Source organism: Arvicanthis niloticus, chromosome 14 (assembly GCF_011762505.2).
Source record: "Arvicanthis niloticus isolate mArvNil1 chromosome 14, mArvNil1.pat.X, whole genome shotgun sequence".
NCBI lineage: Eukaryota > Metazoa > Chordata > Mammalia > Rodentia > Muridae > Arvicanthis > Arvicanthis niloticus.
Genome location: NC_047671.1, coordinates 3,466,460 through 3,491,379, shown reverse-complemented (window position 1 = coordinate 3,491,379; position 24,920 = coordinate 3,466,460). Strand labels below are relative to the sequence as shown.

General features: G+C 39.0%; 1 protein-coding gene across 3 annotated transcripts; it reads left to right on the top strand.

Annotated features, from left to right (window-relative positions):
* Window positions 1–16,027: 16,027 nt before the first annotated feature.
* Cbln2 (cerebellin 2 precursor) lies at window positions 16,028–23,547 on the top strand. 3 transcript variants are annotated; one of them, XM_034518582.2, is made up of 4 exons: window positions 16,028–16,468; window positions 18,205–18,725; window positions 21,542–21,661; window positions 21,867–23,547. In XM_034518582.2, the coding sequence occupies exons 2-4, from the start codon at window positions 18,369–18,371 to the stop codon at window positions 22,062–22,064; spliced, it is 675 nt and encodes a 224-aa protein (XP_034374473.1). In that variant the 5' UTR covers window positions 16,028–16,468; window positions 18,205–18,368; the 3' UTR covers window positions 22,065–23,547. The 3 variants fall into 3 exon arrangements, with proteins under 3 accessions (XP_034374473.1, XP_034374474.1, XP_034374475.1); XM_034518583.2 differs by lacking the exon at window positions 16,028–16,468 and adding an exon at window positions 16,694–17,010; XM_034518584.2 differs by lacking the exon at window positions 16,028–16,468 and adding an exon at window positions 17,310–17,577.
* The last annotated feature ends 1,373 nt before the right edge of the window (window positions 23,548–24,920 follow it).

The following is a 24,920-nucleotide window of genomic DNA, read 5'->3' as shown; positions in this document are numbered from 1 at the left end:
TAACTGCTTCCCTTATAAAACTCTATTAAAGAATTCCATAAAGAATCTTTCACTTCTTTTCACAGCATGTTTTTCATGCTTCTTTACAAACATAGAGCAAAGCCCCTTGTTAGGACCAGATACTGGGATAGCAAAGATTATGACATAGGCACAGATACAGTGTAGGCAGAAGAACTTCAGTGGTTTGAATTAAAATGGTCCTCACAGGCTCACATGTTTGACTGTTTGTTCACCAGTTGCCAGGATCTTTTGGGAAGGATTAAGATTGTTCTTGCTGGTGGAGGTGCCTTACTCTTGCTGATGGAGGTGTGTCACTCTTGCTGATGGAAGTGTGTCACTCTTGCTGATGGAGGTGTGTCACAAGGGGTAAACTAAGAGGTTTCAAAAGCCTGGGCCATTATACTGGGCTCTCTCTCTCTGCCTGATAGTTGTCTTAACATGCATCTTTCAGATGCTGCCCCAGCACCATGTCTGCCTACCCACTGCTATGCTCCCTGCCATGGTCATGGGCCCTACTACACTCTCAACATGTGAGCTCTAAATTAAATATTTTCTCTTATGAGTTTCCTTAATTATGGAGACTCTTCACAGTAATGAAAGAGTAACTAAGGCAGGGGCAGACAGATAAGACACACAAGAGAGGCTACAAAGAGGCAAATATCTATACAATACAGACAGATGGAAAACACGGAAGGAAAAGTGAAGAATTTTTGGGCTTGCTCTTTGTCAAACTAATCTTTGAGAAACTAATCTTTTACAAACTAATCTTTCTATAGTGTGACATCTACACACCCTTAGTGATGAGGATAAGTATTTGGAGGTGCTTGAATACTTTTACAGTTTTAATCAAATAGTTTTATTTTTTAACATCTGTCATGTCTGCAGCCACAGATCTTGACTAGTTTTACCGTGCCAAGTATGAGTTACCTCCTGTTGAGCAAGCCTTAAATCCATAAGACAGCCATTGTATAGCCTCAAGGTATTAGTGCTGTTAATGCACATTTAGACACTTCCAGATATAGTGATGGTGATGGTGGTTGAATGGTGATGATGACGGTGACAGTGACAATGACAATGATAGTAACGGAGACGATGATGGTGATGTTACTAAAACAAGGCATCACTCTATGTAATTCAAGGTGACCTTGAACTTTTGGCTCCTTACTCCTGCCTTCTTAGTACTTGATTTCAGACATACAACCACATGCCTAGATACTGTGAGGCTAAAAGTCACGAGCATTCTGATATCATCAGGACAGTGTTAAGTGTCCTCCTGCTTTTCAGGATACCCTTCCTTTGTGTGGTCATGTGACCCTCAGGTAGCCCAGGGAAACTCAGAGTTCATCTTTATATGGATTCACCTCATGTTCTTAGCTTAGGTGTTATTTTATCTCATTTAGTTTTAAGAAAATCAAATGTGTTTTTTTTATATTTATTACATATTAGACATGAAAATAACAAACACTCAATTTGCCATACTTTTATTTGTTTAAATAACAAAAGGTGGTGAATCCTCCATAGGGCATCAATGGGAGAAGAGGCCCTTGGTCCTGTGAAGGCTGATGCCCCAGCGTAGGAGAATGCTGGGGCAGGGAGGCAGGGGTGGCTGAGTGAGTGGGGAAACATCCTCATAGAGGCAGGGGAACAGGGATGGGATAAGAGGTTCCGTTCCGGGGGAGAAACCAGGAAAGGGGATAACATTTGAAATGTAAATAAAGAAAATATCCAATAAAAAAAGAGAAAATACCTTAGGAAAAAAATGGTATATTATCTTTCAAAACAGCAAAATGTTTGAGGATGGAAAAATGGTGTGTTTTCTTTCTCCAGATACGGTTTGGCTATCTGTATAAAAATGATGAAGACAATTTTGGCCCTCATTGTTGTGGTTTAAAAGCATACGTCTCTGTATAATTTGCCTTTTTATCTCAAAACCTTAACTATCACTCTCTGTGGGTTTAAGATTCTGTTCTGACCCCTGCTTGCCTCAGAAGTGTCATTATGACTCTGTACCTTCAGCTCCGAAGCTTCACAAAACACTCAGACACCACCTGTCAGTAATTTGCTATACGTTGGCTTAATTTTCACTTTTCTCCTTTTCTTTTAGATAGCTTGGTGACTCACCTTCAGTTATCACTTGGCCAAGAGCCTGCAGTTCTACTGGGAAGTTCTTTTCATTACTCTGTAAGTCTCCTATGTGTTTACTGCTGTGAAACAGAAAAAGAGACAGAAAGAGACTATTTTATTATTCTCTGTAATTACTGCCTCTTTTGAAAGCGCTCTAAACTCATGGTAAATGGGTCTTCAAAGCAGGCATAGATGATTCCTATTTTGGCATACAGAGTTCTTGTTGAGATCAGATCCAGGCCCATGCACATACAAGGCACAGGTAGGCCCATGCTTTGCCACTGAATTATACTGCCATTCCCTTGTTTCCTTTACATTACCAAGTGAAAGTTATCTGCATGTGACAGAACATTCACTGCTTGATAAAAAATAAAAAGTTGATGAAGATCAGGTAAGACTGAGAATATAAATCAACCATATTATACTTAAGGAATTTATTTGTTTTTTCTAAGTGTTTTCTTTTTCTTTCTTTTCTTGTTCATCATTAATAGTATCAGAATTAAAACTTTTTAGTAGCCATAAAGAACCAAATGATCAAATGTGTTCTAGTCAGTACAGCTAGAGTATGCTACAGTATTCAGTAACCAAAAAAACTTAGTAACTCATAACACAAGGCTCATTTCTTATGTAGGTTAGATGTGCATGCAAGTCAATAGTTCTGTCCTATACTTCCTCATCTTGGTCCTAAAATAGTGGAACAGTGGCTCAATACCGTGTGACAGCACAAATGGCTCAGTGGTGAGGCGAGTCTCTTATATGAGTCACTTATGGTTACACGATTCCATACAGTGGCTCACATTGTCCACTCAGGCACAAGAAGGGGCACCCAGGGATAGAGCCTTCCTGTGCTCAGAATATATATTTACTGACGATGCATTCTGACTTTATAAGATATTTGTATGATTGCTGAACTCATAGTGCACACTGATTAAATACCAATAAACATAGTTTTTAATTGGGTATTTTATTTATTTACATTTCAAAATGTTATCCCCTTTCTGAGTTTACCCTCCAGAAACTACCTTTCCCATCCTCCCTCCCCTTGCTTCTATGTGGGTGCTCCCCACCCCACTCTTGCCTCACCATCCTGGCATTCCCCAACACTGGGACAGCGAGCCTTCCCATGGCCAAGAACCTCTCCTCCCATTGATGTCCTACAAGGCCATCCTCTGCTACATATGTGGCTGGAGCTATGGGTCCCTCCATGTGTACTCTTTGGTTGGTGGTTTAGTCCATGGGAGCTCTGGGGGAGGGGTCTGGTTGGTTAATATTGGTTTTCTTCCTATGCTGAAGGAGTTTGCAACCCTTAAACATAGTTCTTGATGTGAATGAATAGTTCAGTCTGTGGGTGAATCATTTCCCTTAGCTTAGTTGCTGTTTTTATAGATGTTATAATTATTTTATTTTAGATTTTCACTTGAAATTCTATTAGAACAATGAATATCAATATCCTCAATTAATTAAGAGTAGTACAAATATCTAATACTATTTCATTTTAATTTAAACTCATTTTAGCTTTTCTTGTTCCCATTTTCTCTCTCTTCCCACTCTCTCTGTCCCACTGAAATGTTTTTGTCTTTTCAACAAGACCCACTCCCCATGTTTCCTGCCTTTTTGTGTGCATCCCACTGAGTTTAATTAGAGTTGCTTGCACTGCTGTAGATAATGTCGGAGAATTTTTAAAAGAAAAATGACAGCAAATTGTAATTGGATGCCAGCTTTCTGATAAATTTATTTCTTATATAATCACGATGATATTAATTTACATAAGTAGATGCAATTAATATCATATACCTGTAGGAAAATTAACATCGCATGTTAAGAAAAAGCAGTTACTTTTTAAAAAAGATTTATTCCTTTTATGTATATGAGTGTTTTGCTTGCATGCATATCTGTGTGAATCATGCATGCTCGTTGCCCATGGAGGTCAGAATAGGTCATTGGATCTATTAGACCTGGAGCTGTGGATGGTCTGAGTTGTCATGTTGGTGCTGTAAAGTAAACCAAGGTCTTCTGCAATAGCAGCAAGAGAACTTAACCACTAAGCCATCACCCTATCCCTTCTTACCTTTTAACCTTATAAAATATAAATATATTTTTAAGCTTAAAATTCAACAGACATGTGAATTATATATAATTGTAAGATATTTTGGCATTTGTGATAAATATTCACCCTGAAATAACTACATTGTAGCAAGTAACATAAAGTGTGCTATTTTTAAAAAGAAGCCCAGACTCCAGAACTTAATTCACATACTTAATCCCAGAAAGGAATGGAAACAATACTCTCACATAACATGGACTCTGAAATTTGTTTTCAAAATTTTTCTTTCAGAGTCAATAGCTGACATTTTGGTGGACATACCAATTTTTGATGACAAAATATTTCATTTTTCTCAGAAGATAGTCACAATGACTTTCTTCTGAGTGTCCTCTAGGTAAACCCAGAATAATGGATTTCAAATTTTATTATTCATTTTAAGTGACCACTTTTATCACACTAAAAGCAAACTGAGGAGTGTAATAGGAACAATGAAGATTAATAATCATTACTCTATTTCTCTTTGCATTGTCACTCATATTATGCTCTAAGGATTATAAAGAATAAATTATAGAAGAGATATTGTTATTAGTTCTTAATTCTTTCCCTCCAGAATTGAGAACCATGGGATTTGAGAATATTTCTTCATTGCAGAGATGTGACTTCCATGCTGATATAGTTAACCTACGATGTGGTGTTTCTAGTAAGGAAGTGTGGATACAACCCTGAGCAATGGACCTGATGGTTGTCTTCAAGTCTTGTTGCAAACTTATCCCCGTATGTGCCTTCATCTCATATTTACAGTGTCAATCGCAGTCCATTATGTGGTTTTGTTTTTAGCTGTGTTTTCAGCATCCTAGAACTGAATATGACTGTAAGTGTATCCTTACTCTACTCTATCCTATGCCCTGTGATTGGGGATTGAATAGTTCTCTGAGAATTAGATTACATCATATACAATATTAGCTGTTTGTACTAAAACTATTCAAGTTGAAAGAGTCTTCTGAGCTTTATTTACATACTATCATATAATTTTTGTTAATAATTAAAGACATCATAACTAATATATGTGGACATAGGTAGAGGATATGAGTAAAATATATGTGTGACTATATATATATATATGTATATTAAGATGAGTGTAAAATGTATGTGTACCCATAGCCACCATAGCTTCCCACAGCTGTGATAAAACTCATGGAGTGAATATATTTAAAGGATGCAAGGCTTATGATGCCTTATAAGTCCATCAGTGTTGGTGTGTATTTGTCTGATGCCTATAAAAATACAGAATGTCTTGGATGCAAGAACAAGTAAAAAAAAAAAAAAACTGATGAATTTATGGCAACTGGGAACCAAAGAGGAGAAAGACAAGGGGTGGGGCCTAATATCTCCTTGCTGAGCACACACTCAGAAACTAATTTTGTCTACTAGGTTTCACCTGCAATGCAATGGGTTTCATTATTTCAGTGATGCCATTGTGAGGTCACCAATCAGGCTTTAGTAGATAAAATGACATCTCTGTGAATCTATCATCATGGGTATCAGTGATCTCATGCTGAGAAAATTAGCTGGAACTGTGAATATACAGAAATGTGTTAAATTCTAAAGAGGTGTTGCCTTTGGCATCAGATGCACCATTTTTCTCTAACAAAATTGGTGTTTAACATGGATGAACTCCTAAGAAATTTTTGAATACCCTATGCCTATCAGAAGAATAGAATTAGGGCTGAAACATGCCAGGCCAAGTTCAGATGGAAATCTATCATCACTATTGCATGAAACTCCTGAAACTGCTTCTCTTTCAAACATTGGTGACCTTTATTTTGGAGTATCTGCCTTATTTTTCTCAGGTCCAGATTTGAATGAATGTACACAGACACACAGACACACTGACAAACATACAGACAGACAAAGATACACACAGAAACAGAAAGAGCTACACACACACACACACACACACACACTACCATCACCATCAAGAGTAGTAGCAACTCTCTGTAGCTGAGAATGAAGAAAATATGGTGCCCAAATGCCTGCCCTTACAAGAAGTGACTGCTTACATTACCTCACGGTTGAGTTCAAAGGTCTTCCACCCTTTGATTAATTATGTCTTATAAGCTCTTAGACTCTCACAGTCATAGAGAAGAAGAAACTACAGTCCCCATTTCTGGACTAGCAAAACTGTAAAAGATTTAAGTTCCTTTACCAGTTAATTTCCTATTTTATTTTAAAGTGCAAGGAAACTATAATGGAAAAATAAACAATCTCAGAAGAAAATCTTAGATTGTTTATTAATCTAAGAGTATCTAAGAAGAAATCAATTTATCTATCTATCTATCATCTATATATCTATCATCTCTATATAGCTGCCTATCATTTGTCTATCATCTATCAATCATCTATTTATCTATATATCTACCCATCATCTATATATCTATCTATGTATCATCTGTCTATCTGTCATCTATTGCCTATCTATTATCTATCTATCAATCATCTATCCATCTATCATCTATCTATCATCTATCTATCAATCATCTATCCATCTATCATCTATCTATCATCTATCATTCTCACTGTCATCTATATATCTATCCTGGAGATTGTAAACTATTTTCTATTCTATTACATTAACATATTAGTTTTCCCTTGGAAATAACCTTTCCCCCCATTTTCCTTATGCCTGTATAAAGAAGTTTGTGTTTTCCTCTCTTGTTTACTTGTTTCAAGTTTAAAATTCTTGCTGACTATGGGAAAATGTCCAGTCTGTTCTTCTCCTCTTTGTCATCACTGGCCTTGAGAACACTCTCAGGTTTCCAAAGGTGAACAAATCAAATGGATGGTTCTGAAAGACAGTGAACACATTTAACCATGTCGGGTGGAAGCCACCCTTTCTGCTCCAGTAAAGAGGAACTCTTTTTCTTAGTTCTGTTTTACACAAAGTTCCAGCATGCATTCATCTCAGAAGGAAACTGTGTCTCCTAATTAAGGTTATTTTCAAAGTACTATGTCCATATACTATTAAAAAATCAAGAATAGAAGGCCCGGGAGATAGCTCAGCAGGTGAAGATTCTTGGCAGCAAGCAAGCCTAACAACCCTGGGTTTGATCCCTGAAGCTCATAAGGTGGAAAGAGAGATCCTACTCCTGCAAGTTATTCTCTAACATCCACAGGCATGCTATGGGGTTTCCATGCCTGATGACCCCTACTAAATAAACAGAAAATAAATTAATTAAACATTAAAAATACAGAAACACATAGAAGTAGGTAATGCTAATAATAGCACCTTGGCCTATGGATGCCTAGCATTTATTTTACTTTTTTTTTACACCCCCCCTTTTTTTTTTTTTTGGTTTTTTGAGACAGGGTTTCTCTATGTATTCCTGGTTGTCTTAGAATTTGCTGTGTAAACCAGGTTAGCCTCAAACTCAGAAATCCACGGGCATCTGTGTCCCAAGTGTTAGGGTTAAAGCGTGGTGCACCCCCATGCCCATCTATTGTAAATATTTTGAAAAATATTTTTGTTAACATTTCATTTTTTTCAGTCTCAGGGTCATGTGAGTAACATGATTCTGTCTAGTTGCAAATTTACCAACTTTATTCAGTGTATATTTATTTTCTACTGAAAACCTGGAGATAAAACTCAAAAGTATTAGATTTATCTCACTTTTCTCTAATTAATATATATGATCATGTTGTTAAAATATAATTGTTATATGCAAATTATTTGCTTTACATTAATAAATAGTAAAATTGTTTGCTTTACATTAATAATAAATTATTTTGCTGAATATTTCAACAAGGACTTCCACAACCTTAATGTTAAAGGGAATATAAGTAATTGTGGCTCTCTCTCCACATTTCATGAGATCCATTTTTATGTTCTTGTCATGAATTTTCAGTGTCAAAATTTTTGTCAAAATGTTTGAATCTTTTGCCCAGCAGAAGCTACTTGATTTTTACACACATTGAAAATAAATATGAGTTTTGAACATGTGTATGATTGGCTAAATTAAAACGTTTCTGTCCATTAAAAATTTTAGTTTATTTGGTAGAAATGTTAATGTATCATGAAGGTGAACAAACACTGGAAAAACATCCAGAAGATAAAAGAAAAATGCAGTAACAAAAATAAAATAATTGAATAATAATCAAATCAGACCAAAAACAAGTAGATAAACTTCAGAACAAAAGTGTTTTTGAGTGTTTTGACATGAAGGTTCCTCAGAGGTAAAAATGACAACAGAGAAAGTTGCTTCTGCAATCTGATCTTCATCTCCTAACTACACTAAACCCACAAGACTAGCAAATAATATTTATTAAATAAAATGGAGCCACACTATTAATATTAACTCACTCAGTAAAGGCGTGTACTCTCTACATGGAGAGTGGTACCACCAAAACTTCGTCTTATTGGTGGAGCTGAATGATGTCAGCACTGTTGTATTATTAGTGTCCTGCATTTCTTGTTCTATTAGGTAGTTTCTCTATTTGTCCATGCAAACATGGTTCACCCATTCTCAACTGTGCACACAGCCACACTTTCATGACAGTGTATCCTCAAAGGGCACGTGTTTGGAAGGCTTTGTGAAATTTCAGCTTACTCCTTTATGCAATTATGTCTTTATTTTTATTTCAGGCAATATTTAAACCTCTTGAAAAAACACAAGGTAACAGATGCAAGCACAATTTCAAAATATCCTCGAAATGCCCAATGTCACGGGGAAGGGGCTAGAGAATGTCAAAGATTCTACCAGTCAAATTGATATATGTGCAAGCAGAAACTTTTCAACTTTTATGCACTTAGAAAACATAAGCTTTAAAATATGTTTGATAGGCTAAAATAAAACACTTTTATCTATTAAAAAGTCAGTTTATTTGAATTTATATATTCAAAACATCATTAATCAATTTTTCTTATGGAATAAATTTCTTCCTAGTCTCTGATTCTTGAAAAATTTATTTAAATTATTCAACCCATTTCTCAAAATTAGAGTGAGTTTTCTGAAATTAACACATAATGTACATCAAAATCAGCTCACTAATTTGAAGATCCAGGATTCTCAATACACTATCTTGCTCTATGTATTGAGATGTAGCAAAACACAAACATGATACTATGTTTTTGAAAAAGGTCACCCTGAAGGGAGTTTAATAGAAATATTATAAAGAGGAGAAATGAAGATAATATGAACATGAAGAATGTAATCCTGTGTTATTTTAGGAGATTTAAACCAGAGCATCACAAAAATCTTTGAACACAATCCTCCCATATAAAGTAAGACAATTTGTGTTACAATATTTCCCATTATGAATATTTGTTTTATTTTTATATTTTGAAAATTATATAAAATAGTACTGGTTGCTTAAATGTCATATTCCAAGAAAGGTAGCTGAATATCTAGTTCCTCATGAAAATAATCTTTTTTTTTTCACCTTCTGATGGCCCACTTCACCTTAAAGTTCTCCCCGACTGCCAGATTCCAGACTTACTCCACTCTGCCTCCACTCTCAGAATTATGGGTGCTGTCAGTCAGCTCTTTGTGGGTTATTTAAATTTTTATTTGTCTGTTTGTTTTTGGCATTCTGATTTGTGAGTTCTTCCTTGCATCCTTATATGGCTAAACTTTCCTCAGGAAAAATGATGGTGTTGTGCTTCAGATATATTAGAAATTTAACAAATGTTTACGCTTATTGGAGATGATGAAAATCCTGAAGGGAAATCAATATTCTCTCGTGTAGATTATCATAAGAAATCAGCACAAGAATATATCAGACAAAAATCCAGTCAGTCTGCCAAGCAATGTGTTCGGGCATATATTGTGCTGATTCTAAAGTGCATTTTTAACTCTCTGTCATTTTGGCAGAGGTTAAGCAGAGCCCCGGTTTCATATAAAAGACAATATTTTAATATTGCCATCAAGAAAATATTTGTTTTTATATTTGCATATAGCTTTCTGTGTTTACCATTTCTAGCAGACCTCAACATTGATCTATTTTCTTCTCCACTCCACCTCACAAGGCCCATAATAACTTTTGACTCAGAAATCAGGGGGTTACTCTGTATTTCACACACATGCACACAAAAGAATTATTACAAACCATCAGCAACACATAATCAAAGCTGAAACTCTTTCCATTACAATTATACAATTACTTCTAGTAGCATAGCCTTGGACAGGTGATGAGTTATCCCGTTCTGCCTATTAAAATAATTTTATTTATTAAAAGGCTTTTCTGACCTTTTCCTGCTACCCTTGATGTCTCCTGACCAAGTTTTACTCAACAGAAGTTAAAAGAAAAAAACCCTCCAAGGAAAATGTTTTGTGTCAGACTTTTAAGAAGGGCATGATTTTTTTTTTCTTTTTGCAACAATGCATATAAAGTATCACATAGCAAACTTGAGGAAATAGCTTCTGTAGGTATGAAGAAGCTGAACACCTGCTACCTACACTACCAAACACTGATGTCCACATTTATTACACAACCACCAGGCTCTTTTCCAATGTGAGTTTGTTTTATATAAGTGCACTTCGCTCACAGATGTCTTAAATAGTAAGCCTTCCAGATACCTTTCAGGTGTTGAGTGAGATCTCCATAGAAATAGAAACCTTGATTCTCTGCAGTAGGCAAACTGGAACCCATACAAGTTGCCATCTAGATCCAGTACATTTTAAAGAAGAGTCCAGATGATTCACATACTCATTACAGTTTGTAAGCTTAAACAGCTATGAACATATTTCTCAGTTTGCCTGCCCTCCTTTCGTATCTGGAGCTGGTTTCAGTTCCTTATGACTAGTCTATGATGAAGCAGTGGTGGGCGTGTACAATGGACATCCATGAAACATAGACGCGGCTGAAGTAACAGACCTAGATATTTTAAAGAGATATTCTTGTCCATCTATGGACTGCTAAAACAATAGAGACCAAAGAAATAGGACCTGCCCTGAGAGTCTCATGCTGAAGGATGGCAAAGATTTCACCCAGAGGAAGAACTTTTCTCTTGGAAAGAGATTTCCAACAACTCTAACAACTTGTCAGACCACCTTATGGGATGAGACTAATTTAGTCCAGACAATCACGGGCCACTGGTGGGATGGGCCCCACACTGGGAGGTACTGCTTAGATGTTCATATCCTTGGCCTTCTATTTAAACTTTTCCAGAACCTCGAAGAAGGTCTTGGAGTATAGAATTTACTAGATGTCTTTGTCCCCTTGCCAAAATGACATTGAATAAATCTCTTTTTTTTTTTTCTGGTTTTCACTATTAATTTAGCTCTTTTAATTGAGGACAGATGGCTAGAGATGGCTGAGGGCACAGGCTGTGACCTTCAAGTTTGTTAATACTGGTGCTCCACTGTAAAGAGAACTCAGCATTCAAGGAACCAGGCAGCAGAGCTTTACTTTAGATCCTGAAACATGTCTTAAGGATATTTGTGCTTGAACTCTGATTTCTGTTCAGATAAATCATATTTCTCCTCAAAACTCATGATCACTATGAAATGGCTTTTATAGTGGATTACATCAAAAGAGTGGCTCCTAAGGGAGTATACTATTCTTAGCTCAGGCCTTCAAGTCGCTCAGTGTCAGCTCAGAGCATTCCTAAGAGTGGTCCTTTAATACTCCCTGAGGGTGCTTCATGTCTATCAAATATTCTCAAGATCAAGAGTTAATGTCAATCAAAAAATAATTCAGTCAAGGTTCCCAAAACAAGGTTCTGAAAAAAAACAGCATCATAGCTATGTTCACATCTAGGCAGTATACGATTCCACTTATTTCATATTAAATAAAGAAATGTCTGTCTTGTTACTCCTGCTTAGCTAGCTTTCTTATAGAGCCCACGACCACCTGCTTAAGAATAATGCTATCTACAGGTGGCTGGCTCTTCAATATCAATTAAGGCAAGCAAAAAAAAAAGTCTATCAAACACATGTTCTCAGAACAATATTTATTACCTATACTCAAATATTGTGGGTATTGTGAGTCTTGACAGCATACTTGTGACTTACTCTAAATAAAAGATTTAACAAAAAAAAATCAGAAAATCCTTTAGCACATATTAATGATTTTCTACATCTTTCTTACCAATAACATTTATTTTTTAAGCAAAGATTTGTAGAATATTAGCTTTAACTCTTTCTTATTCATTTAGCATTAACTATTTCTTATTGAGAAAAAGATTTGACAAATGTTTATTTTGTATAAAATTTATTATTTTTAATAGGCTAAATGACTCTCATTAGACATTTAATACGATTTTGAAAGGCAATAGAGACATTTTCTATTTTCTTTCCATTAATAAAGAAAACAAGATTATGTGAAACATCAAGACCTAAAGGAATTAAGAAAAAATGTTTCTCTTCTAATCAATTCTTGCTATGTCTTCTACTAGTGTATATATATATATATATATATATATATATATATATATATATATTCCTATTTTACTATTAAATCATTCTAGTCTATTTAAGTATCACAGGAGTGTTGGAGATATAGCTCAGAGGCTAAGAGTGCTTGTTGCTCTTCCAGACCACCTAAGCTTCTTCCCCAGCACCTGTTAGATTGCTCACAGCTACACTTAACTCCAGCTCCACAGGTTCCAACTTCCTCTTATAGCCTCCACAGGCATCTGCACACATATGACCTATTCTAACGAAGATACAGACATGTACATAAATTGAAATAAATAATTTTTAAAAGACTCATGTAGCATGAGACCTTGAAATAGTTGCTTCATAATATTCCAGACCTCATTATATATCCCTACAGGGGATAACAAAGTGCACTAAAAGAATAAATTTTTTTTTTTTTTAACAAGAGAGCATGTTAGTTTTACAATATTGAGAAAGTAGAACAATTTTTAATACCATTGCAGGATGCAAAAGCAGAGGCAGGCAGACCTTAGTGAGATTGATGCCAGCATTGTTTGAATAGTAAGTCCATGACTGGCCAGGGCTGCATAGTGAGCTTTTCTCTTAAAGTAAACAAACAAACCAGTAAAGAAGCATACAAGAAAAAGAAAACAGTACCACCGAAACTAATTCCATGATTGTGGTTTGCTGTCTTTTGCTAACAAAAACATAGATGGATATTAAATATTTGGCTGTGTGCTGTAAAAGTGTCTGAAGCAAGCTGACAAATCAAGCTTGTTCCTGGATAGCACTGGTAGCTTACAGAGTGTAGACAGTCTCAGTCCAGTCCGTCTACATTTTAACTTAGTCAATTAAATGTTTATCTAATCTGTCTGGGGTAATATGATTGTGTCATGTCTCAGTTAATAAATGTAACTTAGTGCCTCATATAAATACATTTTCTTGGGATTTCTATTGAGCAGTGGCTGAGCTACATAGAGTTCATTCCAGTCTTAAGGTTGTTTTTTTACATATGTTAGTAATTCATTAAGACAAAAATATCAATGTAGCTTGAAGTATTTAATTTTTTTCCTGCAATCATTCATCCTTTAATATTTTTTTTACAAAGAAATATGGGCATATTTAGACAAATTACTGCATATAACTGAAGGAGTGTATGATATACATTTCTAGTGTGGACACCATCCCATATTAAATATATATTTTTATATTTTAAGGAAAGATATATTTTTATTAGTGCATATATTTTTCTGTAAAAGTACATTTATAGGTTCTGCATCCCAGAATATGAGTGAGAACTATGAGAGATCATATTTAAAACACACCCAGATGAAATACACAAATATTATGTTATATTTTAAAGATGACCAAAAAAAAAAAAACAAAAACAAAAAAACAACAACAACAAACCAAAAGACCAATGCAGGCTGGAATTGCATTTCAGCAGTGGGTTCTCTCCAGGAAGATCATGTTAAGCTTTATGAGAGATAATTATTTTGGACAAATAAAATGAATAAGAGCTTAATTTCCCATCTAAATGCACTTTTTAACGTTACAATACTTTCCCATCAGCTACGTGTGATGCCTGTCTCTGGTTCAGGGTGCTGGTTATGGGCATTATGCTGTCTGCTACATCAAAAGCAAAGATCATGGTGCAGTCACATTCAATGGATGTTTGATGTTATTACTGTCCACGGCAATGCTGTTTCACTTCAGAGGACCTAATTTATTGTCCATATTCTGATAATAACAATGATTTCTAGTAATGAAAATATGGGGCACGATATGTAATCATTGAAATATATGCAGAAGTTTTACGCTTTAATTTTGTACTCTGTATTTTTTTTTTCTAAACATGCTTACAAGCTAAAAATATCTACCTCCTAACCAAAGATCTGGTAGGTGGAAGTACTGATTGGTGGATCAATAATTTATCTACTTTTCTGTCAATCTGATACACTCCACAATTTCTATATTCCTTGTTAAACAAAAGACTCAAGCTGAGATTCAAGCATATTTTTCATTTCGTAACATAAGGATACTTAGTTTCACACCATCACCTAGTTCCATATGTAAAAGTTTCCTTAATATGCTATTTACATACCGCCATCACCATACCTAAAAGTGATTTTGTTTTGCTTTTGTTTTATTTTGTTGTTTGCCTCAAAGACGGTAAGTTGGTTCGGGTGTTTATATAAGTCAAATGTCTCAAAGTACCTAAGGAACTGTTTAATTAAACAACTACTTAAAGATTTTAAATGTGTGCAAGACTTGTTTCTACTGTGCTCGCCCTTAAGTCTGTTCTTTTCAGTTGCGTTCTTTTATCTTCTATTGGCAGGTTTGAATCTAATTTCGCCTTTGTGATGGCACGGTACAATCATCCATCCAAAGCAGAGACAATCAAATTCGGATGATATTAGAGTAAAATAACTTTAAAGTAAAATTGCACCCTTTCCGCTGAGTTAAATTCACAGTAAGACGTGGCTGCTGTGCCTTTTACAAAGCTTCCCGGCGGTACTGAGCATGGCACCTGGAAGCTACAATTTCCAGTGACTGTGCTGTAGGGCTGACTGATTCGTAAGGTACGTTATAGTCTGCACTGCTCTGAATGTTATCTGAAGCAGAATACATTTGTCTCTGACGCTCTGTTAATCACTACAATACCCTGATACCCATGGGGAACCTTTGGCCTCAACTAAACTTAAGCTGTGGGTTTCATTTGGGCTCACCTCACCCCCTTTTCTATTGAGCTGATTGGACAAGCACGGTATCTTCAGTGCTTAGGCCTTCCATCCTAGAACAGCCATGAATGATGCAATAAAAAGGGTCTTCAAAAAGCTCTAATCTAAGAAGTCACGACTCATAAGGCAGAAGCAGAATGGCTGAAATATATTCAAAGGGAGGAGAGATAGGTGTGCTGACTTCTGGGGGGAACAAGACAGAAACATGCTATACTCGATTGAACTACATAGGCTGATTCAGATTTTTCTTTCTTTCTTTTTTTTTTTCACCAGCCTACCAGAAAGGCATACTACCCAAGACAGAGCAAAATCGTTGCAATGATGCTTTTAAGACTCATGTAAAGTCCGTATGTAAAATCTGCCTTGCCTTTGTTCAATGTCAATACGGAATACCCATCCTAAAGGTTTGCATAAAGACTGTGCAGATGTTAATAGACCATGATAACCCACAACAACATACATGGTCTTGGCAGAGTTACATGTTAGAGGGGTGAAGAGTTAAAAACACAACCATGGCTGCAGTAATTTGCGAGGCGAACGAATATTGAAAGACAACCTTGTTGCTTTTTTTTTTTTTTTTTTTGGTAGGAGCCAGAGCTGTTTTAGCTGGGGTGAAGGAAAAAAAAAATTCTCAAGCCTCACCTTTGTCCCTGGGTACTCCCCCACACTGAGTAGGCTTGTTCACAGCCTGAGGCCAGCAGGCTCCAGCGCCCGTAGGTGGCGCCCCTCGTCCGTGCTTGCGCATCTCGCGGCTCTCCAGGCGCAGCTCGGAACCCCGCGTGTCTCCTCGGGTCTTTAGAGCCCAGAGACTACGTTTTAATAAATACGAGTGCTTCCAACGCGCTCCACCAGCCCCGGGGTTCAGAGCAGCAGACACATAAACCCAGGCAGGAAGAGCCTCTTTAATCTCTGCCAAAAGCTGACATTTCACTAACGGGAGATTTTAGAATCAGAATTCTAAAGCCATTAAATTACAGAGACTTTTCCTCTCTTTAAAAATACTTTTCCTTTTTTTTTTAAGTACCCTCCCCCCTTTAAAATTATGAATGCGGCCACTCTGTTCAAGATAAAGACTTGGAGGGAATTTGGAAAAGAAAAAGGATCTGGAAGAAGAAACACGGCTGGTGCTTCCGAAGGCGCCTAGTTTTAAGAAGGTACCTAAGAGGACTGCGCTAGATGTCTAGGTGAGAGATGGACACCTGGTCTCGGCAAGATGCTAGGGGGAAGTCACAGGGAAATCCGCAGGGTTGTGGATTCTAGGACGGAGGGTGCCAGGAGTCCTTAGTTGGCATCTCCGAGCTGTGCTTTCTGGAGTCTGGAGCAGAGGCGGGGACCCAGGGATCCTTCTAGTGAGGTTCAGGATAGGTGCTCTGGCTGGTGGACTATTCTGGACCGTAGGAGGCAAACTGCGCGCCTTAGTGCGGCTACTGGTCTTGGTGCGGCTCTAATCCGAGCGGGAAGCAAGTAGGTTCCAGGTACCGCGGTGCGCGGAGCAGAGCTTGGTGTGGGGCTTTCTGGGCTCCTGGGGCCGGGGCGTGGTGTGCTTGCGGAGCAGGATCCGACCGAGAGAAGAGAAGGCAGGGCGGGGCGGAGCAGTTATTGGCCAAGCGCTGGAAGAAGGGTCGTGCTCCGAGGTGTCCTCCTCCCGCTAGCTCCCGCCTGCCTCATTTTCTCTAAGCAGAACAACTTCTCCGACAGCGGTACTAGCCCGTCATGGACGTTCCAGGTAATCCACCCAACCCCTGGGGTCCGGGATCCGCTTGCTAGTTGCTTTTTTGTAATGCTTCACCCGGACCTTGAGTAATGTGTGTGCTGGAGGTTCAAGAGAGAGAGAGGAGAGTCTGCGGCTGAGTGTGTGTGTGTGTGTGTGTGTGTGTGTGTGTGTGTGTGTTGCGGGGGGGTGGGGGGGGAGTGGTGGTGTCTGTTATCCTTCCCGTGAGAGCTGTAGACAGGATATTTATCGAAACGCAACTTCGCTTTTCTTAGAAAGAACACTGGAAGAGTTTGGAGAGTGTGGGCGACGAGGGGCGGGTTCTTTCTGGTTGTGTCCCTGTGTTGGGTGTTGGAATGGCTTCTCTGTTTTAGCTGAAGAAGGGACAGGGTAAAAGTGCAAACCCTTGTAAGTTAGCAGATTGCTACAGAAGAGGGGAGTCAGGGTCCAAAGAAAAGAGCCTCCAAATGAGTCAAGTCCGGCGATCCTGGCGCTGGAATTGGCTCTCCACCTTTGCAGAGAGAGGACTCCAGCAGGCTCTCCTAGGGAGCTAGCTCACCAGTGACTGCGGGGACATTGGAAGTGGGTGTTAAAATTTCGCTCCTCACACCCACCCATCCCGTCTTTCCCAGTTTCTGTCCTTTCCTTTTTATTTCTTATCTCATCCACCCAAGAAGCTTTCTGGGGTTTGCTCTTGGGGGTGGTGTGGGGGGGGGGGAGCAGATTATTTTTATTTGAAACGGGCTGCTTAAAAATTACATCCTGGATAGAAAAGCAGGGAAGGCCAGAAAAGGAAGAGTTTTTTCCTGTGGTTCTCCAGAAAGCCGTTGAAACGAAGCTGATTAAGCATCTTTTTGTTTGTTTATTTGTTTGTTTGTTTTTTCCTTGACTGCATTTAATGCCTTTACTTGTCTTGGGCCAAGTAGGCAGGGGACAGTAATGATGCCTTCTTAGAGGTCCCCAATCCTGTTTACAACCTCTTACAGAATTGCAGTCCAGAAACCAGGGCTCCAGGAACCAATTGTTCAGGGATCTGCTAGGATATGCTGACCGGTGCTCCAGAGCTTTCTCGCGTTCATTATGTCTCATCTGGATTGAGGATAGTTTTCAGGAGCCAAGTGGATGGTCATCTGGAAGGGACTGGAGAGTACTAGGCACTTGTCCTCCTTCTACCTGCCTGCCTAAGTGTTGGCTTCTTTGCCCTGACAGGTCCGCAGGTGCCTTCCTTCTGAGAATCATTTGGCCTTGACCACCTGAGGTGAGCACCCAGCCGAGAGAAGACTACTACTCTACTCCTGCGCGTTCCTGTTCGCACCCAGACAGCTCCCCGGCTTCTGCCGGCCTTGACGTTCATAGGGCGCCCCCCAGCCCAGATGCCCGCGCCTGGCCAGGGCCCCAGAGGGCGGCTGCTGAGCATGCCCGGTCGCCGGGGGGCGCTGCGTGAGCGGGCCGATTTTGGCTCCAGTCTGGGGGCGGCGCTGGCCCTGCTGTTGCTGCTGCTGCCCGCCTGCTGCCCGGTAACGGCTCAGAACGACACGGAGCCCATCGTGCTAGAGGGCAAGTGCCTGGTAGTGTGCGATTCCAGTCCATCTGGGGATGGCGCCGTCACTTCTTCCCTGGGCATTTCTGTGCGCTCAGGCAGTGCCAAGGTGGCCTTCTCTGCTACTCGGAGCACCAACCACGAGCCGTCAGAGATGAGCAACCGTACCATGACCATCTACTTCGACCAGGTCAGCGGCTAAACTGCCCACCCGCCGATAAGTGGAAGACTGGCCAGGGTCTCCAGCTGGCAAGGGTTCCCTACATATCCAGGGGGAGCGCCAGGCTGGTTCTCCCACCTCTGCCTTGCCCTTATGCTGCTCCTTTTACTATTATGCTTTTCTGGAGTCCCCCTTGTATACATTATAGAATTTTGGTTTAAAATACCAGCTTTCCTAGCGCGGATTACTGCAAGCCCTGTAAGGCTCTGCGAGCTTTCTACGGGTCTGGTAAAGCTGAAATACAAAATACATTTCCCTGAAAGAAACCTAGTGCGCTTTCCCTTTTGCTGAGGGCAAGGCAGTGTTTGTGGTGAACAATCTTCAGACACCATGGGGAGAGGGCTTCCTCTTAAAGATGCTGCATTTAATTGAGTTTCTCATTCAAAAAAGGTGTCCAACAAAGGACTGGACCTCCTGCTTTTATTTGGGACCCAGTGACAGGAAGGTTAAAATAAGTGGGAAGTAGTGTGTAAGAGAGCAGAAATGTTTCTCTGCATATATACCAGAATAAAGTGGCCATATACATGCTGTGGGCAGTAAATGAAACTTACCACAGAGTGTCCATTCAGTGTGTCCAAATATAAATGCACAGTATGACTTTGAAAACTTAACAAGACAAAGACCTGTGATTTAAGTAAATTTAAGCCATTTATTTCTGGCCTATGAGCCAAGCAGCCAAGAGTTAGGGAGATGGCTATACAAACAAACATGTCTCTGGACGGTGACCTTTCTGTGTACTCTCTCCTTGTGGTTCCTATTAGTCTTCAGAAATTGAAAATGTGATAGTTGTTTTCATATTTTCTTTAATCAGCTGATGCTCCTGCCAAGGGGCTTTGTGTAAAATAGAGTCCTGAAAAATTACTAGATATAGGTGGAGGCTCTTTCCTTCCACTGACTTTCCCTCTGTTCGGGATTCAGCTTCTAAACCCGTTTACAGCCAATGCACATAATTGATATCATTTTAGGCGGTTATACTCATTTTAAAAACTCGTGTGTTTGAAGATTTGGGGAAGTTGTTCTAAACCATTTAATTTTATGATTTCCAAAAAAAGAGACTATGTTATACGCATATATAGTTCACATTTTTCGATACCCAGTGTGATTGCCCTGCTGTTATTTTTCAGGATGGTTTCCTACAAATCTTCTTCTCAGCCTTTTTAGATCCAGCGATTTCTAGAGTTGTCAGGAAAGTTTGGATAAGTGGTCAGGAGTAATAGGAATCTTGTTCTGTAGATGAATTAACTTTTTTCTGGTTCCTGTTAGGTTGTCAGTGAGGGAGACTCTTTGCTCGGGGCCTGGCTGGGTGTCTTTTCATCTGCAATAAAGCCTTGAATAAACCTATATCTAGAACTTTAAAATCCATATTGAGACAAAATGGAGAGAGGAGTCAAAGTTGCTGAAAGGGCATGCAAGGGAGTGCTTCATTCTCCAGTGAAGCACCTTGGGGAACAGTGGACACAAACATCAGGTGTCCGCAAAGGTGGAGCAGGGTGTGCATGTGAGCCTCCTGCTCTGGAGGAGGCTGAGGTAATGCTCACTGCATGGAGAAGATGCTGAGTGTTTTCCCCACACAGGCTGATGTTACTTACAGCAATCCAGTTTGCTCTCAGAGTCTGTGTAGTTCATCTATACAACTGTGTAAAAGTAACAGCCCAAAGCACTGGAGCTGAAGCTTATTTTTATGACCAGGTAAAAGTGAGTCCAGAGTTTTAGTGTGGCTTGTTGTTTATTTTGTAAGCATAAGACACCAGCATGTCATTTTATTATTTTTAATAGAGTTGGGATTTTTGCAGGAGAGATGGAAACAGAATGCAGACAAAGTAGCCAGATTGTATTTTGGAGAGAAAGGGAGTGAGATGGGGAGCTTGATTCTTCACAGCCCTGTGCTTACTCTTGTTTATTTGAGGAAGACCACCTGTAGGACCGACCACACAATACCCTGCAGGAAGCTAATTGTGCTATTTTTCTGTCTGTCTGTGGAGATTCCCTTACTTTAGACTTGGAGTGTCCAAGCTACCAGTTCAGTGGTCTTTGTTCAAGCTTTGCTTTCTTTTTTTTTTTTTATATGATCCCTTCATTCAGCTAACAAAGCAAGCACAGCTTAGCAGGGAATGAATTTTAACAAGGCAGCAGCCAGAGCTTCCTAGCAAAACTCATCATTGAATACTAACTACGAGGCACCTTCTCTGTATTACCAGAGGTTGGGCCCACTAGACAGGGAAACCGTAGACAAGCCATTGTCTCCTGGAGCCTAGGGAGTTAACACCACATCTTATCCTTACTCAAGTGAAATCATAGAAGGGACTGGTCTGCTGCTCCATTATCTTTTCTCTCTCTGTTCCATATGAAGTTTTATACATTCAGCACAGCATCAGGCTGAACTCTCCAGGAGACACCACCCCCAAATAACAACAACAATAACAACAAAATGGATTTACAAATTATTTCTTGGCTTTACTATCTCCTATTACTTTTTGCATACCCTGCAGAATATCATACAAAAATTGCATCTATTTGAATGTATAATTAAAGTATACTTCCAGAGTTCTTATTAATTACAAGCTATGAGAATAACTGAATACTTTTCAGTTGAATGCCTCTTATTTTCAATTTGATACTAGATGCTTCTTGTGTTGCTTGGGTAAAGCTGTTTACTTGGTGGTACCTGGTCTCAATACCAATAAATCAGCTCCCTTGGCAGTCACCTGAATGTATGGAGAAAATATAAGCTAAGAAGGGAAATGCTGTGTGGGCACCTCAGTATGCTGTTTCCTCTTCTTTTTCAGGTCTTAGTAAACATTGGCAACCACTTTGACCTTGCCTCCAGTATATTTGTAGCACCAAGAAAGGGAATTTATAGCTTCAGCTTCCACGTGGTCAAAGTATACAACAGACAAACTATCCAGGTGGGTAGGTTTGAAAGCTGGGCCCTTGAATGATTGGTAGACAGAGGGTTGGTCTCTGAGCCAGATGCAAGTCTGCTCTTTTAGGTTCCAGGTGTGTGGGTTCCAAAAGTTAGATGGGGGGGTGACAACTCTTAGGGGGAGAAGAGAACAGGATGTGGGGCTGAGGTGGCCTCTAATCTGCTGAGTCTTCCTCTCTGCCTTATAGGTTAGTTTAATGCAGAATGGCTACCCGGTGATCTCTGCATTTGCGGGAGACCAGGATGTTACCAGGGAAGCAGCCAGCAATGGTGTCCTGCTGCTCATGGAAAGAGAAGACAAAGTTCATCTCAAACTGGAGAGAGGCAACCTCATGGGAGGCTGGAAATACTCCACATTCTCGGGCTTCTTGGTTTTTCCTCTATAGACTCAGAGCCACCAGGATGGTGGGAAGGTTTTGATCAGGACCCAGGGATCTGCCCCCTGTAACACCTTGAACTTGTCTGGATAGGATGGCTTGGGCCCACCTCCATCAGATTATTGCCATAGAAGAATGAGTTTCTTCTAAAGCTCCAGTATTTTCTTTGACTATTGACAATTCCTCGGGAACCTGGCCTCTAATTAGTTTTAGAAGACAAGGTCTTAAGGAGAAATGAAATTATCAATTTGAGCAATTTGTACCTGTGATTGTAAAGTCGATATCGGATTTTATTGTTGGAACCATTGACTTAACTTCTCTTGTTTGTACGTTGTATCTTGTCCTGATGACATAGATGCTGCTGACCCTCAGATGGATTGCACGCTTCAGTCAGGGCTTAAAGCAAGAGCCCAGCAAAGAACCACCTACCAGACAGTCTTTGACCTGTGTTCTGTGTGTGTGTAGCCTTAAGAAAAAGAATGGCTTCATTTTCATTCTGTAGCTTTTCCCTAGGGTCTTTGGGGGTATTGGGAGGGAGCTGGGCATTGGGAACTTGTCGAAAGTGCTTTATCCTGAGAAGCAAATTTTGCACGATTGGACTGCAGCTTTTGTTTTGTACCATCCATGATTTTCTGTTTTCCTCTGGAAGCTTTCTTTTCCTTCCTCAGGTTTCACTCCTCAAAGCTACTTAGTTTTAATGCCGGGGTCTCAGAGAGAAAACAACAAAACTTATGTCCAGACCTTTTGTATGAGATCAAACAAAACAAAAGAAAATCTGCATACTTTGTTTTGGAAAAAGGAAACCAGGAAAAAAGTCAATAATTCAAAGTAAGGGCAACAAATAGAACATTCTGCATATTCTTCCTCGGAGTCTCTCTCAATGCATCTTCAAACTTGCAATGTGGATTTTATTTTATTTTATTTTATTTTTTTAATTTATACTCTGGGATCCCTTAGTAACCTGGCATTGCTCATTGCTCATGAATCCCTTAACAATGGCGGAGCTCATGTGACCTATTCCCCCCTATGCTCTTCCTCTGGATATGTCTCAGTAGTGAGTTAGATCTGCTTCTGAGTGGCCACGCAATTACAAGATGCTTCAAAGAAACAGGACCAGTGCCTCTTCCTGGAGATCTTCCTTTGATCTGTCAAGGAGAGGGTTGTGTTGACTGACTGATGCTCTGTGGATGAACATCTGGCCAGAAGCCACCTGGACTGGAAATCTCAGCAGTTAAAGGTACTGGCTGCTGTACCCTATGGGTGGTTTTTCAAACCCTGCTTCTTTTGGCATCTTGTGCAACAACACAATTAAGTTGCAATTGAGAGACCTGGTGCAGTATTTGTGTGCCAAGGAAATGTCACTAATCCCAAAGCAATCAAAGATGTGACCTCAAACTGGATGTTAATTTGTCCTTTGTGTAACAATGTAACCAAAATATTGCTGATAAAGCTCATAATTTAAGATTCAGAATAAAAGGATTTGATGTCTGTCTCATTCTGGTCCTTCCTCATCGTCCCTCAAAATGATGGGGAAGTATAGGTCAAGTAACAAGGAACTGGAGATGTTAAATTTATGTTGTGATTCTTGATAAAACACACACAAATACTGATGCAGCAATAGGTCTCTGGGGGTGTATTGCTCACTTAGATATGTTCAGGTCATACTTATGTATTTTTCAAAGAGGAAAATGTTGGAGAGAAATAGACAAAACTAAGGCTTAAGAGGTGGGTCATATATTTTTATCACACAAGGCACAAGCATTATCTCCACAGTTCAGAAAGTCACTAGTATTAGCAAAGATTCCAACCCTTGAGAAGGCCCCTGTGTTTCCAACTTGTGTATGGGCATGAACTTTGTGGTCACAAGGCAAGTGTAGAAGAACTGTATCATCCTAGGCAGATTAAAGGCCTCAGCTTTTCTGTCTTTAAATTAACAAGAAAGTAGGATGGGAAGTTTAATTCTGATTAAAATGATGTTGTCTTGTGAGGAGAGAAAAATCAACCAAAAAGCATTTGGGGGTACCATGCCTCCTATTTGGAGACATATTTTCTAAGTGTGAACTGTTGTCCATTAATGCTGGGAACATAAGCAGGAGGCAGATGGAGTGTGTGTCCCTTGTTTTGTTATTCTTAGATATTTTAATTCTCTTTCCCTCATTTCCTTAACTTCATGCTCAATTTACAATATGTAAGAAACCTCATTTAAAGACAATACTACACTGCAGAGACCCGGAGATTTAAGAGCCATTGTTATTAATATTTGCATCCTTTAATAATATATAATGCACATATTTCATTGTATTTTTATCTTTATTGTATACAGATTGCCACTGGGTAATACTGTCTCATAAATAAGTTATTAAATTGACCAATCTAAATGTATTTTGGGAGTTTATTTTCTATTAGAAAATCAGCTTCCTCCTGATGGTTGTTCTCTTAGCTTTCTTTCTCCTCTGTCAACGTAAATGCCAGAAAGTACATTAGTATAGAACCATCCTGGTAATGTTCTGAGGTTGCTTAACATCTATTGCAGCATCTGCCTGGGCCATACCTTTATAGAAATTATGTAGATTTATTATTTGTTTGAGAAATAAAACAGCTAAATAAAATTATATTGAATATCAAAAGAGTTCATAAAACGCATCAAGTAAAACAAGATCTTTGCTGAAAATTCCTCTTGCTTGTGATATCCTTGAGAAATGTGACATTCCTGGAAGCTCAGAGGAAACATGTAAATCAGATAAAAAGAAAGAAGATGTGATTTTTGTTTCTTTGTTTGTTTTCAGATTAAGAAGAATGGTTTAGCATTTCTATACTGAGTTCAGTGTACGTGGCTGCTAGCCTCAGTGTTGCTAGCTGCAGCCA